Source organism: Siphateles boraxobius, unplaced genomic scaffold (assembly GCF_051911475.1).
Source record: "Siphateles boraxobius isolate OS27281-9 unplaced genomic scaffold, OSU_SipBor_1 3, whole genome shotgun sequence".
Taxonomy (NCBI): Eukaryota; Metazoa; Chordata; class Actinopteri; order Cypriniformes; family Leuciscidae; genus Siphateles; species Siphateles boraxobius.
Genome location: NW_027508919.1, coordinates 14,842,830 through 14,859,719, shown reverse-complemented (window position 1 = coordinate 14,859,719; position 16,890 = coordinate 14,842,830). Strand labels below are relative to the sequence as shown.

General features: G+C 37.5%; 1 protein-coding gene across 1 annotated transcript; it reads right to left on the bottom strand.

The window, feature by feature from the left end:
* Nucleotides 1-3,258: 3,258 nt before the first annotated feature.
* LOC143757122 (uncharacterized) lies at nt 3,259-13,041 on the bottom strand. Its single transcript, XM_077248084.1, has 6 exons — nt 13,036-13,041; nt 11,823-11,895; nt 6,386-6,464; nt 6,109-6,267; nt 5,898-5,993; nt 3,259-4,283 (listed from the first exon to the last, which is right to left on the bottom strand). Exons 4-6 carry the CDS (start codon nt 6,214-6,216, stop codon nt 3,984-3,986), a joined length of 504 nt encoding a protein of 167 aa, XP_077104199.1. The 5' UTR covers nt 6,217-6,267; nt 6,386-6,464; nt 11,823-11,895; nt 13,036-13,041; the 3' UTR covers nt 3,259-3,983.
* Nucleotides 13,042-16,890: the final 3,849 nt, after the last annotated feature.

Sequence of the window (16,890 nt, the reverse complement as noted above, 5' to 3'; positions counted from 1 at the left end):
GAAATGTCGCTAAAAATAGCGAAAAAGGTGCTAAGTTGGCAACACTGAACGACTCCCTCTCGTGACGTAATATGGCGCGATGATGAAAAGAATCGTTTTTTCAACACGGTCAAGGAAACTCACGTTTTCTACTAAATTTGAGGCCTTATGTCTTGCAAAACAATTTTAAATCATGCATTAACTTTTCATATGGTATTTTCATCCAAGTTTATATATTTATTTTGAAAAAACAAAACAAAAAAAAACCTTCAATATTCCCTTTAAAAGATGTTGATTCTGTTCATTGGGAGGTGCTTAACCAGGATCAGTTTAACGTTTTTTTTTGCCTTTTATCATGGTAGGACAATATGTAGACAGGATGTTGATTTATTCACTTAGCCATCACATTTCTGCCTTGCAAACAGGACTTTCACAAAGGAAAATGCTTTTAAAGACAAGAAAGCAGTGGTGAAAAGATTTTTGAAGATTTTGTTTTCTTACTCTTAAACACTTTAAAAGTAATTGTATTCATCAAGGAGGCATTTCATTGATCAAAAGTGACCTTCTGTTCTTAAAACGTTCTATTCATCCTACAATCCACAGTATTAATTTTGAATTACCAATAACATTATACATGATTTATTTTCTGCTGTTACCATCAACATCAACCCAACAGAGTGAATACTGAAAATATAACGTCAAATGGTTGAAGGTGGTCCTTTCCCGGTTTTATTTTTTATTTTAGCTCCCGTTTTCTTGAAGGACATTTTACCCTTTCTATGATAAGAGGATAGACTTTTTTTAAGAATGAAAAAAAGACATGCAGTCTCTGAACCTATTTCTGGTTAATAACAGAAAGGTGAGAGATTATTCAAGTAAATTAACTGTGTTGATGTTGATGAGACCTTTCTTTTAGCTTTTAAAATCCTGTCAAAGTATCAAAAATTTCATTGCACCATGTCAGTTACTTCAGTCATTGATTGATACCTCAAAGGTAAAAAGTTCCAGGCACATCTCCGTAATAACAAAGCCACTCTTTTTACCTCCGTCTAACTGACATTTTCAACTGCTTTGATTCTTTTCATTTTAATGCATTTCACCATGTTGCATCACCAAGATTCAAGCACAGTTAAAAGAATAATTATGTTAAAATTGTCAAAAATGTCACCAGCAGTGTTTGTGATTGTATATGTGTGTGCAGAGATTTAGGCTATGTTTTCACGGAAACGATCTGAAGAGGAAACGCAAAAGTGGCATTGCGTTATCACTTTTTATTCTGTGTTTAGACAAGCGTTATGGGGTGGAAATCCGCGTGGATATGGTGACGCAAAAGTGTGTGAAATTCGATGTAGTATCCACTCCAGACGGCTAGGTGGCAATGTGAAGCACTGCCACACAACAACACCAATATCTGAGAATATTTTGTACAACTGCTGTAAAGACTTTTTTACGTTTATCAGAGCTGCTTGGACAACTTGAAGGTCCGACGTATGGAAATAATCCGACATATTGGTTGTTATTATCCTGTACTGGCGCATGTCTGTGATGTAAACGCGTACGCGACGAGAGCCACAGTGAGCAGATTTGCGTTTTTACCCTTTAGACGGGAACGCGACGGTGGATCGTTTTTTAAGATTTCCACTCTGGAGGGTGGTTTCACTTTTTTGCGTTTTTAAGCCCCCAAAATGCCGTCGCCGTGTAAACGAAAGGCACATCCGATAAAATATTTTTACGTTTTCACCCGGAATCTTTCTCATGTAAACAGGGCCTAAAAGGGATGTGCTAAACCTTCTTTTAGGACGTTTTAAGAATTAGGTTAAATGTAGATGCAGCTAGTGTCTGGAGTTAGAGAGTCGAGTGTTGTTGAGTTCCTCAAGTACACTTAACCTCTCTCCATACTACAATACTCAATACTAAAACCAATAGCAAATTTCACTTAATTATTTTTTTTATGATCTGTAAAGGCTTGCAAACTCATTTTCACTTTATTGAAAAGGGGATGGACTGGAGGGAGTAAATGCAAAATGTTTACTCATAAAATTTCACCTTACCTCACGCCTTCTTTTTTTTCCAAACAGGTTTAACAAAACAAATTGGAGGGTAGGATGGGTAGCTTTCCTCGCTAAATTTAACACATAGTGCTTATCGCAAACAGAAAAAAAATAACAAGGAAGAGATGTGCACACGCTCAACTGACATTAACTGCCTACAGACTGCTGCTGCTTCGCTGACTTTGAAAACAGCCGCCGCATATTGACTAGGCCTGGGAAAAGCTAACACTCCTCCTAAAGTTAATCAGCATGCAGTCTGTTGGGAGCTCACCTACTGCTCCTGTCTCCGTAAATTTAACCCGGCCAATGCATTTAGTTTCATGGACAGCTAATTCTGTTTGTTTTGAATGGCATGCGCCATACGTTGACTGAGATGCTTAAGTAGCACTATTATGAAAGTCTGTTTACAAATGAGCTGAGTAATCCCTGTGCCAGCATGCTTAGTTATGCTTCTCCTTTCCCCTGGTACTTAAACAGCAGCACCGGGGCAGAATGAAAAGAGCACAGCAAGAGGTTAGCAGCTAGTGATTTTCCTCTAAATTACATAATGGCTATACACTTTCAGCAAAGAGCAACTGAAATAAATACATCAAGGTCCACAAAGCTGTGCCTCCTGCAGAACTCAAAATGTTTCACACTTCTTTAACTATACACTGTAAAAAATAAATAGTTGAGAAAACGTAAAAATATAAGGCAACTTGATGCAGTAAGACTTTTGAGTTGTCTCAACAATTATTTTTTATTTCATCTCAGTAATAATACTTTGTTTAGCCAACGTAAATTTGTTCGTTCATGCAATTTTGATTGTCGTATTTTGTGAATAAATATATTCTTGTCACAGCAACTGAAACAACTATTACTGTTGTTGAGATAATTCATTTTTTTCTGTTTCCTGGATGTAAAAAGTTTAATTGGTAAAATAAAGTGTCAGCACACTATCCTTTATATATATATATAGTGATTTGATCTATTTACAAATGACAAACATGGACTTGTTTCTTTATCAGTTTATTTCAGTTGCAAACACATGCACATTGTAATAATTGCATTAAGAATGTAGTGAAATGTAGAAATCTTAAAGGGATCACCCAGAAATTAAAAAATTCCGTAAAATTTACTCACACTCATGTTGTTCCAAACCTGTGCACGTTTTTTTCTCTGCTGAACACAAATTAAGATATTTTAACGAATGTTGGTAATTGACTTACATAAAAAAATATATGGATGGAAGTCAAAAGGCTACTGTCAACTATCTAGTTACCAACATTATTTAAAATATCTTAATTAGCGTTTAGCAGAGGAAGAAACTCATACAGGTTTGGAACAACATGAGGGTGAGTAAATGTCGACAGAATGTTTTCATTTCATTTCATTTAACTATCCCTTTAATGAACAAATAAAATTAAAATGTAGACATGGAAATATTTGTCCAAATTTGCTTAAAATGCCTTTAGAAAAAATCATAGGCAAACAAGTCAGTCAATGCCAGATACATACACATTCAAAACAATTTTAAACTGCACTAAATTGCAATTTGGTTTTGTGATATTCACTAGCATTTCCAACATTTTTTACATCGCAGCATAAATGTTTTTTTTTTTTTTTTTTGACAACAGTCTTACTATTTGAAGGATTATCAATAAGAGTGCAGTGTGTTTCATTGCAAAAGAGCTTGAAATTCTGTTTTAGCTAGAATTAAGAACAGTACCAAAAAAGTATCCACAACACTGCAAGGCACGGTTTCTAAATATGAACGTCTTTGGAGTCAAACTGTCCATTTTAAACATTGTATAAAACTTGTTTATAACAGACAATAGAATGCTTGGAAACTTAATCAACAGGCACAAATTATGCCTCACCAACATCTATTTGTTTAAAGTGCATCCACAATCAAGATTTGTTATTGTATGTCTTTGCTGGAGACAAGATATGCCACCAGTGTTAAATTTTCAATTAAAGCAGTTTGTTTTTAAGAGAAAGCACACGTTGGGTGCATCCAGACCCAAGCTCCATGAACAAATTTTGAATGGCATCAAAAGTGTACTTGAGGTTTTTCGGATAGGAGAAGTTTAGAGCATAGAGAAGGCCAAACAGATATGCCAGAGCAGTAGAGGGATCCGGGACATCTTCCAGAACAACAACCTCCTCCAGTACAACAGCAATGTTCTGGATCATTGGTGATGTTGTTTGGATGATGTCTTCCATCACATAGAGAATGCCAACAGAGACCCCCTTTGTCCCATCTTCAGTTTCCTGTGACACAAACACAATAAAAATATGTTTTAGTTTAAAATTCAAGTTGTTAGTTTTATTAAAAAAAAGAAAGAAGCAAGTGGCATTTTAATGTTTTAGGAGTATGAACACGCTATGCATTAGACTAGTTTTTAGCTTTGTAGTGGTAGATAGTTTTATGTGAAATTATTAATCAAAAGTGAAAAAAAAACAAAAAAACAAAGACAACAAATAATGGCAAAAACAGGTCTAGAACAAGTAAATAATAAGCAGAAAACACCAAATCAAACCAAAAACGGTTTAAACTAGGGGTGTCCAATCCTGCTCTATGGGTCACTGTGCTGCTGAGTTTAGCTTTAACACCAATTAAACATATCTGAACCTGATAATCAAGATTACTAGAAACTTCCAGGTAGGTTGGAGCCACACTCTGCAGGACATTGGCCCTACAGGAGCAGGTTTGGACATCCCTGCTTTAAATGGTTAGTTTACCCAAACATGAAAATTCCATCATCATTTACTCACCCTCATGTCGATCCAAACCCGTAAGACTTATGTTCATCTTTAAAACAGAAATGAAGATATTTTAAACAAAATCAGAGCTTTCTTTTCCTCCATTGACTGCCTACGCCAATACCACTTTCAAGCCCCAGAAAGGTAGTAAAGACATCCTTAAAGTAACCCATGTGACTCCAGTGCTTTAACCTCAATTTCAAAAGCGATGCGAATGCTCTGTGTTTAAAAAACAAAAATGACAACTGTGACGTGGTTCAGCGGGGTCTGCAGTTGGAGAACGAGTCAGGAGGTGAGCAGTGAAGTAAATGGGCCAAGTACAAAATGAGTAACACCAGTTTCTGATTGCAGTAATTGGCGTGGAAAGACAGTATAAAAGCACACTGGTTATCAGAGAGAGAGAGAGATATCACGGCGAACTCACGTGTGTCTGTCTATTAGCTGGACCTGGAAAATACATAAAGCTGTGATCTCGCTCTTGTCTCTGATAACCAGTGTGTTTTAAACCACAGACCATTTTATACCTTGCCACAGACGTCTTTATCCACAAAATATAAATCTCCAATGCACGTTCATAAGATAACCAAGTTGCGTGTGTTATGTTGAATTGAGAGCCGACGTTCTCATCTGGAAGCGCTGCAGATGCAAGCTTTGCTTATTGAATTCTACATTGATGTTGCTTTAGGTCTTGGTTTGTTTTCTAAAATTGGTGCTTCCAGGATGGGTGAGAACACTGCTCTTGCGTCAACACAACACGCATACGCCATGTTGCTCTCGTGAAGGTGCATTGCAAGATATATTTTTTGTGAAAAGACATTTTTATTTATTTATTTTTCACATAAAGCATTAGCGTAACTTCACAAAATTGATGTTAAACCACTGTAGTCACATGGACTACTTCAATGTTTTTAATACCTTTCTGGGCCTTGAAAGTGGTCCTGCGTAGCTGTCAATAGAGGGACAGAAATCTCTCAGATCTTATTACAAATATCTTCATTTGTGTTTTGAAGATCAACAAAAGTCTTGCATGTCTGGAATGATTTGACAGTGAGTAATTCATGACAGAACTTGCATTTTTGGGTGAACTAACCCTTTTAGCCTTTTAAAGTCTTTGATACATACGTTACACTTCTTGAATAACTCGGTTGGGTTCTCACGAAGAAACACTGGAAGGCCTTCCAAAGCAGCAGTCCTCCTGTGATTCACTATGTCTGTCGTCTTGACAAACATACAAAAGAAACAACCGAAGAGCCAAAGTATGAAAACTGTATTTATCATCAGCCAAAGTAATATACGGTAGATCAAACCATCAAAACACTGAAATTGAACTTACCCTTTCTTCAAGTCTTTCTAGGAGCGCCTCCATGTCCTGTCCTAAAGCTCCTTTTCTGGCTCTGTAAAGTTTCAGGAGCTTAGGTGTGTACATGTCGATGGCTGTCATGAAGACTCCCAGAAGGTCTTTGTTTGTAATTCGAAAAAATTCCTCACAAATCTGTTCATAAACAACTTAATTGTATTAACAAAACTGTTAAAAAACAATGACTACACATTGTTTACTGTGATCTGAACACCTATTAAGAAAGCAAAAAATAAAATATGAAACTAATTACCTGTTCTTGATAAAAGAGTGCAGGCCACCTCTCCTGAACCTCTGCAACCGTTGGTTGCTCTTGGACCACTTCTTTTCTCCTGAGGGAAAATGTTAGTTCCATTTTTTCTCTTATGGCTCCTATGTTCCTTCTTGCCTTTTTTGTTTCTTCCACCAATAAAAGTCTTTGCTCTTCAAGTGAAGTGTCAGTGTGGTTGCAAGGATGTTCTGGGATATGATTGACTTCTCCACGCTTTGCCTTCTTCAGGGTGAAACCATTTCCATCATCTTTTCGCTTTCTGTTCACACTGACTTCATTGCAACCTGCCACTCGTAACTTTGCGCGATAATTATTTAGTTTGTTCTTTATGCTGATCAACCATCCCTCTAAACCCTTTCCTTTGCCAGGCTCCTTAAGGCAAGGGTACTTGGAAATCAGTGCAGATGCAATGGATTCAATTTCCTGATTGTCAGGATATGCCTTTATGTAAAACACAGCCTGGACAATTTTGTCAAGAACCTCAATTTTTATGTCTCTAGTTACATCAATGCCTATTTTTGTTTTTTCATACGTCTCATTCCCTCGTCGTAGCTTTAGCTCGACATCAAAGGAGAGAGTTGGTATGGGGAATGGCAAAGGCCATTCTGAGGCAGTGCGTAGATACCTTTGTACAGAGACTGCTGGGCTGTGGGAGGATGCTTCAGAGGAGTCGAAACCAGCAGTATCAAGAGATGAGATGGATGATAGGCTGTTGGTTTCATGAAGTGAAGAGTTGGACCACTGAATATGCAAGACTGCTCTTTCACTGGGCAATTCTGATATCTCAGACAGGTTGCAAAGAGCATTCCCAAAATCAGGGTCCTCAAATTGAAGAAAAAACTGTCCTTGTAGTTGCAACTTCTCTTGAAGAATACTGATCAGAGAGTCCACTGATTCAGGCACTTCAGGAAGCTGAACTCGCCGGGCTTCAGTGGAGGAAATGATGACTCGCAGTAGTAAAGCCTGTAAATCAAGAAGAATCCAGTTTCAATTGTTTGCATGTTTATTTATTTTTTAATTAAATAAAGTTGCCACATACCATTATAGGCGCATTCAGTGCTGCAGATATGTCCTCAGGGTCACAAAAACTTTTTCTCCAAAACTGTATGGAATCAAAGGGTGATAATCATTTAAGTCACCAGGATGAAGGATGACCATGTCAGGATAGTTGCTTTCAACAAGTTCGTAAGATCTCAAATGCTCTATATACCAGGTCGATAGTCTTTTTGATATAAATGACACATTGGCAGAACAGAGCAATATGCTCTCTATCTTGAAGAACTCAGGCTGTCCATTGCAGTGTCCTGCAGAAATGACCATGTTCTTAGCATATTGAGTTCCATGGAGACAAACATCTTTGGACAGCGACACAGTGTGCAAATGTGGGAACTTTCTTTGTACAGCACATCTCAGTGTTGCATCCAACAATGATATGCTAACTTCATCCACTTTTTCAACATACAACTCTGATTTTAAAAGGCTTTGTGCGTCCAAATGGTAGGGAATCATCTGCTGATGTTTCATGGAGAGAGTAAGAAGCACATTTTTCATGTTGTGAGTATCACGCACAACCTTCTTAAAGAAAGAGTGCTTGGACTCAAATCGCATAGTCCACAAACTCACCAAAGGTCCAAAACATCTTGTCAGTTCCGGGTAGTGTTCGATAAAGTGGTGCTTCGGCTTTAATTTAAGGTCCGGAAAAGTGGAGGTAAGAAGCAAGCGGTGGTCAGCCAATTTAAATGACAGATAACACAGAGTTTCCTCAGAGAGACTGTTTGACAAAACAATTTCAACAATCTCTTTTAGATCCATTAATATATCCCATGATGGCTCATGTTCTGGGATATAATTCCCAATCATGAGAGGAAGTATCCGCAACAAAGTCCAGTTTTCATGTCCATTCCCTCCAATTGACCCTTTAGCAAGGCCTGATTTTAGAATCGTCTTTGGTTTGTTGACCTTGTCGAAGTGCTTGTAAGGAAATGTTTTAATGGAGTTATTTAGTCCTTCAAGAGTAATGAAACCTTTCGAAATCAAATCTCTGAGGCACCAAGATAATTCCACCGGTATGACCCCTTCAAAGAAATCATGTAAAATGTCTGGGGGAAATCCAGTAACTGGATGAAAGAATCTTAAGTGTTTACTCAATGCACACTCACTCTTTATACCATTAACACTCTGGAGAATGTCACTCTGCTTGAGCTGTTCCACAAACAAATCGTGCTGATCAACAGCCCTCAAAGGGAAGTCACTTGCTTTGACAGTTGCGATTTGATTGCGACTAATCAAACAGAATCGACAGAACTTATCTATATTAAAACTTTCCTGGTGGCCTGCAAGACTGTGCGCTCCAAGATTATCTGCACACACACAAAATACGATTGGCTTCACTTGATGGCCTAAAGCTTCCACAAACACACCATCTTGCTCCAGAGTTTTTAATTCTTTTATCAAAGGTTCCAGAAATTTGTCATAACCAAATCTCTTAACATCAACACTTTTTCCTAAAACAGCTAACTGGATTGATGTTAAAGTAGATCTACACTTTGCAGGTAGATTTAAGACAACCCAGTACACAGCAGTAATTTTGTGAATTTTTCTTGATGTCCCTAAAGGGTTGCAAATTTCAAAATCATCTATATAAAAGGCTAAGGATAGGGTAACCTCTTCTACTGAAACAAATCCACTTTCCCTGTAGTACTTTCCATCTTGAAATGAACTGTAGTGTCCAGGTAGGTGTTCATGTGTGAACTCAATTTTATCTATAAAACTGTCTTGATTTAACAAGGTTTTAAGCACCCGAATGACTGGCACATGAACAAAGACTTCTTTATGAGCATGTGCATAAAGATATTCTGTAGGTTCAATTATACTGAAGTTCTCTTTGAAGTATACATTTCTTCTGTAGTCAGTAGACAAAGTACCTTTTTCAGATATGGCTGCGAAAAGAGGATTTGTCAGAAATAAAGAATCTGAAATTTCTTTGACTGTGGTACTATCAATTCTAATGTTGTGCTTTGTGAGAATCGATTCTATACTATGGAGGGCATGTGATTTGGAGAATGACAAAATACTTTTAAGTTCCTCAACTATTTTCTGAGTAGCATTTTTTGTGACATGCAACACAGTTTGCATACACAATAAAAGCGAAGCAATCTTGCGTTCAAGTGTCTGAGTATTGACATCTTCAAATGGTTCTATTCTATCCTCTTCACCAAATTCACTTTCTAAAGTGTTCTGTGAGGTACACGGCACTTCATTATCAACACTCTCTGAGAGAGTTTGTATTGCAGTTCGAAAGTCCTTCAATGTATGATTTCTGTGATTTCTGCTTCTATGAGAGCTGAAGGTTGGTCGATTGTTTGTTTTAAATCCACATCCTTTAACTCTTCGGGGTCGCCGATCACGCCGGCGTGATCAAGTTACATGACCAGTTTAAGACGTCGAAGCATAAAAACAAAGTCACGTTGAGCGCTGCCGTCCACTTCTGTCGAAAGTGCTGGCTTGAAATTCTATTTTACTTTTTGTTTTGTGTTGATAGACCAAGTAAAAACGGAGATATGATCATTTAAACTTTATATAAAAAAATACTGACGCGTTCGTAAAAGAACGCAAGATGGGATGCGACAGGCGTTGCATTTATTCTAATAACTTCGTCGGTTTTTGTCATAAAACAAAACGGAGAAAAATGTGTGAATCTGCTGACTCTGCTCTTCAGGCTGCACATTTTAGGGAATGGAGGAGGAGCCAACTGAGCTAAGACGCAAAATTGAAAGGCAGAGGATTTTACGGAGTTGATAAAGAGAGACATATATACGTTATATATATAGAGAGAGAGATTATTGCTAGTTTTTGGAAGAGTTTGAGTAGATTTTGAGAGTAGTTTAGGAGTAGTGTAGATAGTTTAGGTAGTTTAGGAGTAGTTTAGGTAGTTTAGGAGTAGATTTAGATAAACTGTTTTGAGGAGAGGCACAGATAAAAAATAAAAATAAAAAACACCTGATATTTGTTGTAAATAGTTGTATGTATAATTTGATTTTGTGTTCATTTTGCCTTTTGTATGGTATATTTGCACTATTGAGGAACCCCTCTTACTCAAGGAATGAAATCCCTGTAATGTAGCTATCTGTGTAATTGTACATGAATTGTTTTGTAGAGTTTCTAAGCAAAAAGGAAAAGAAAAACGCCTATTGCCACACCTGCTTTTTGCTGCATATAGTTTAATTTTATCTCAATTTTACATTTTTGATGTTGTATTTGCACTATTTGCAAACCCTCATACTCTGGGAACGCAAGGCCTTAAATATAGCTCTCTGTATAATTGTGTGCACAACATTTTTTAAAAAGTGGCTGAGCTAAAAAGAAAGAAAAAAAGCCTATGGCTACACCCGCTTTTTTTTGTAAATCATATTTTTTTTGTATATAGGTTGATTATATCTGATTTGTACCTGTATATGTTGAGATTTACAACTTGTGTTTACATTTTAAATCTTTTAAAATGCTTCATTGAGCATGTTTGTGTTTTTTGTAGTAGAAAAGCTATAATTTTTCTATTCGGATTTTGTGTTTTTTGTGTGATTTTGGGTCCAGTATGTTGATAGAGTACATCAAAGTGAAAAACTAATTGTCTGATCATATAGGTGATGTTGTGCTGAAAAAAATTATACCAAACATTGGTATGCTAAACATTTGTTTATGTTGCAAAATTTAAAAAAAATAAAAGTACTCAAAAACGGCCAAAATAGCCCAAGACTCCGAAGGGTTAAAGGGACACTGAACTGTTTCTCTGCATTTAAGATGATTTAAAAGGTGAGTAAAAAAAATCTTCTCATTACAAATGTCTCGGAATTCACACAATTCACAATTAAATGTTGTAAGTTCTCTATTGACCCGGTCACTGATGGGGTGTGATTTAGATAGGTGGGATCTTAAAGCACCTGCACTTCTGAAAACACAAACGCACTTCGTATGAATGCAAGGCCAGTTGGAAAGTCTTTGGTGATGCAGCTGATAGTGCTTCAGAAGGACATCTTCTCTTGGACAGATGAATTTGCACCTTTTACACTGCATTAAGTGTTTGGATCATCCTGGAAAATATAAAATGATCAATTGGAACCTTAAATTGTAAAATTTCACAACCTTATATTAATTAAAATGATTATAAAAAAATACATTTAAAATGTAATGCATTTAAGAGCCATATTCTACACTTTAAAAAAGATATAATCTTTATGTCCCCATATTTACATGTATAAAGAAATCTCTGAATATTTTTTTATAAGAATGAACTGTTCTATACACACAAAAATACGTATACATACGTGTGTGAAATTTCAACGATGAAACTGCACATAGAAATGGGTACCATACATTGTGTATGTGAGGCTTACACATTAAACATTTACACATTACACCTCACCGTTTAAATGTTTCCCGTATCTCTCCTCGGTCTTCTTCACAAAAGCGCAGAACAGATACACAATCAGCTCCACCTTGAAACAAAAAAAAGAACCTCAACTTACAAACAAAGGACTTTAATACTCGTATGGTAAACAGACATATTACTCGCTAATTTCAGTTTAGTTTATCTTGGCTATTGTATTGAAACTTTATCATGTGTACAATTATTTATTATTTAATCATTTACTTGGCAAGCGTTATCGTGTAATAGAAGCAGGATAATATACTGAATTTGCACTGGGGCCCTGATCTCTTAATTAAAAAGATTAAAATAAATTATCGAATTTACGATAATCTACGTATAGAGAACTTTAATTAGCTAATCTTTCTCTGAACAGTGACACAAACATAAAAGAAAATATTAGGCCACAAGACCTACCGTTACATAAAAAAAAAATGTGTTGGCAAATGTGTTTCTATGATATGTCTTTTAATGTATAATTATAATTACAACCAACATATGAGTTGATTAATATTAAGGGCATATTATATTAATATTTCTGTTACTTTAAGACAGAATGTGCGGATCCAATTTCACATCCAATATTCTCGCGATGTTCTGTAAAGACATAAGTGACTGCGTGTGATTGTAAGTGATTGTTCTCCAAAAACGGACATATAGACATAATATTGTGTGTTATTTAACCATTCAGACGCGAAAGAGCTCAATTCAGAACTCGCGCTGTAACGTATAAGTTAGGCCTAACGTTAACGTTAGATTTCTGCACGGTCGGCTGCTGCTTCGGGTGTGTGCTCGCAGAAAACCGGAGCTCTCTTTTGCGTAATCACTCTTATTCAGATATATCCATATGTCTGCTCTTCTCTTTCTCCTAGACTTTTAACATTACATTGTTTAACGTTTTATGAGACATGCATCAAGCTGCCCTGTCCACATGCATCTACAACAAACGTAACTTATGTCTTCCCAAATCGTCCATATCTAACATTTTCGTCTAGTTTTTATTCGTTAAGGAAAATTTCAATAGCTTTTCGTCATAGTTTTTTCCATTCAAAACTATTTTTTATTTAGGTATCGTCTCGTTTTCGTCTGTGAAAAAAATGTCGGTGACGAAAATTTTTCGTCAGCGATATCAACACTGAATAACACACTTTCAGCTTGGGAATATACGATTCATTGCATGGATGTAATTCAAAGTAATATTAATACTCACCTACAGCCGTAGGGCAATATTTAGATCCTCAAGGGTCAGGATGAGCGATCCATCATGCCGCCGATAAAATGAGGAGCTAAAGCACAAAATGGAGAAGGGAAACCCCGTGCATTTGGCGCGATGTTCTTGCTCATAACGCATGCGCAACTACGATCTTAGTTCAACATAAAAATGTTTATTCAGAAAACTTTGTTTAACATGTAGCTGTGACATTTTGGAGAATTTTGTTGGATTAACATGTATTTTTATGTAGATTCACAGTTATTCACAATTCCTAATATATGTGACTCAAAAAGCACAGTATGCTGGACAAATGGTAATTTTATTTTTTACTGTGTAGGAACTGAGAGCTGCATATCCATAGTGCATAAATATGCATGCAAAATAATGTATGCTTTAGATGACATCCTTGGGCAGAAATGGATCTCGTCTGCGGCTTGCATATGTCCAGAGCATTCAGTGTTCTGTAAACATCTATCTGAAAGATAGAAGGATGATTTGTGTATACATGATCACATTCAAAACCATCAAAACTCAAAAGGATGTGTCCATGATAGCAATTCACTTCTAAATTGTTTATTATGTGTTATCATAGGAACTTGGATAAATTACATTTGGTTACATTTACATTTATATGCTGTTAGCAGACATTATCTTACCAAAGCAATGCACAAATCATGTGAATGGCAATTGCATATACAGGAAGCTAAATCATGATGCAAGTTAGGTAAAAGGCATTGGGTAGAGCATTTATTGCAAGTGTGAAGATTGATACACTTTTTTGGGGGTATGGGCCGCTGTCAGTGACAAACAATGTCTTACTATGTCTAATGTCTAAAATAAAAACTGTCACTTGTGTTACTGTCACTTCGTTAAAATATAGCTAACCCATAGAGTTGGTGTTTTACTTTTGAATAACTGCACAGACATATTTAATCTAGTCTCAGCCTCAGACGTCACACCCACGGACAGACCTAACACCTAACCCTAACCCTGGCTGAATGTATGATGCATATGGAACACTTTTCTGGAAATACTTCAGGAGTTTCAAAGTCGCGATCTGATTGGATGAATTCTACATGATGTCCAGGAGACGTGTGTGTCACGTTCTTTATCGGTCCACCTGGAAACAAATTGCTGTGACGCCAAAACTTGTGGAACAAGAAAGCCGTTGTGTTTACTACTGTGATCAACTAAATGCTGGATTTTCAAAAGTATGTGAAGTTTGCGGCTCCATTATTGCAATAAACTTGTACAACGTTTTTGAATTATTAATTTATTAGATGCACACCAGTCTGTTATTGTAGGGACATCGACATTATATTTTCACGTCGCTAAAAATGACACAAGACAAAACATGTTGTGGGCGGGAGCGGGAGAAGGTAACATATGTTTGAGGGAGCGGGGCAGAATCCTGCGGGAGCGGGACTAAAAAATCCGTCCTGCGCAGGTCTCTACCTCAAATCTGAATTGTTGATTGGAATCTATCCATTCTCCAAAACACTTGTCGTGGGGATTCTGGGGTCTATATATTGATTACAGTTAATATATAGAGTTCCTCCTTCAGGGACCAGTGGGTTGTATACGCAACCAGGACATTCACTTTCAGTCGAGAACGTCAGACGTAGTCTTACGTCGACTGAATTGGGACCAAGCTTTGAAAGCACCACTAAAGCTGCCACCTTCCAGTGTCTAGACAAAAGTCTCCTGATGCCCCCGCCCATTTCAGGTGGGGAAGGACAGGGCTTAGGCTGGAGAAGTCACCCCATCTTCAGCAGACTTACATTTTTTTTATAAAACACCATATAGCCTACTTTTACCTAAACTGAATAATAAAAACACGTTTAAATGGGTGCATTTTCTATAAATGTCTTCATTTTCTTTTCTTACATAGCCTACTGCAGTTCTTGTTAAAAAACTCTAGACATGGAAAATCTGTGCATTTTGGGCACTTTTTGTTTGAAATCATATTTATTTTTTGTCCATAAAAAGTGTGCTTTCACTTTTAATTAAGCAGCGCAGCAAATATAGACTCGGATCTGGCCCATTATCTGTTCACCGATGCCGACAGTGACCCATTTCAGCCGGCTTTTTTATTTCTCATCTCCATAAATATATCTAGTAGTAAAGCTAATGCAAGGGATAGAAATCAATGAATTCTTTGCTAATACTTCCTCATCATCATGGAGAGCGCAGTTCGCACAGCTTTCTCCTTTCCAAAAGCGCATGCTCTCCCGTGGCGTCTGTCGTTGCTATGCAACAATGAACTTGCGCGCCTGTAAAAACGAGCGCGCCGCGTCACTATTATGAGCTAATATCCAAAATATTTCCATATGTGGCTCTTTCCTTCTTTCTTATCAAGAAGTGGATTTACAGCCACCACATCAGCAGCAATGTCTCAGCACTTTTATGAAGAGAACGCAACTGCACGCGCTTCGGGCATGCACGCGCATCAAGTACCGGGTTTGAGAAAACCTGGTAGCGTGGCGTGACGTTTTAAACAAAAAATTAGTACTGACTTGGTACTGAAGTACCGGGTCTTTGACAACACTCATCAACGTTGGCTGCGCTGTTTCTTACCTTGCTCTACGTTGACTTTAAGTTACTAATGTTAGTTCCAGCTTCACCGTCACCACCTTTTTAAAAATATTTGTTTAGGACATCTCGACTCGAAGGCCTCTATTTTCTTCTTCTCTTCTTCTCTTTTCTTTTCTGAGCACCGGACTTGTGCTGACCAGAAATTTTGAGCGTAACGTTAGCCTACTGAACTTCAAATCAAATGACAACATCAAATTTTGATCAGTGGCCAAAACATTTTTGTTTTGGGGGTGGGGGGGTTCTTGACCACTATTTAAAGGACAATTAGGAAGAAAACAAATAAAAAGCTTTTATGTAACTCAAATATTAGATATTTTTTCCAAAAATATGCCTATTTTGTTTATTTTTTAACAATTATTCCATAAATAATGAGGGCCCAGTTCTGGTACAGTGGAAGAACACACATATGGGACCAGCCTTACACAGGTTCCACACGAAGGGAAGCGAGTGGCAACTAGTGCGTGCATCCACTTTTGCATTTATACCCGCGCCGCGGGGGCGGAGAGTGTGATGCGAATCACGCACGCCAATTCCATTGGCTCGTTCAATAGTACTCAAAGAACATTAGCTCTCTGAAGCGATCCCCATTCAGTCGACGTAAGACTACGTCTGGCGTTCTCGACTGAAAGGGAACTAACATTAGGGCAACAATATGCTAGTGCTATGAACCTTCCCAGTTTAATCTAACTCAGTACATTTACTTTTTTATTAAGATAATAGATACAGAATAGAAGAGAGAGTGTTAGTATTAATGGATCAGGTGTTGCTGAAAAAAGGCGGTCGTCTTCAGCCGTTTCTTAAAAATGGCCACGGACTCAGCAGCTCTGGTTGAGTTAGGCAGATCATTCCACCAGCATGGAACAGACCAGGAAAAGATCAGAGAAAGAGATTTTTTGCTCTTTGAGATAAAAGGGACAGAGCCAGTGGTTGTTCTGTAGGCAAAAGTCAGTGACTTAAATTTGATACGAGCGGCAACTGGCAACCAGTGCAAGCTGGAAGACCTGCCAGGAGAGCATTACAATAGTCCAGTCTGGATAGAACAAGTGCTTTGACAATGAGTTGTATAGCATGCTCTGATAGGAAGGGCCTGATCCTCCTAATGTTGTACAAGGCAAATCTGCAGGACCGGGCAGTTCTAGCAATGTGGTCTGTAAAGTTCCTGGCTGACCTTGATGGAGTTATGGATGACGAACCTAGCTGAGTGGAGAAATTGTGGTGTAGTGTTGGGTTGGCCAGGACCACAAGCAGCTTTGTCTT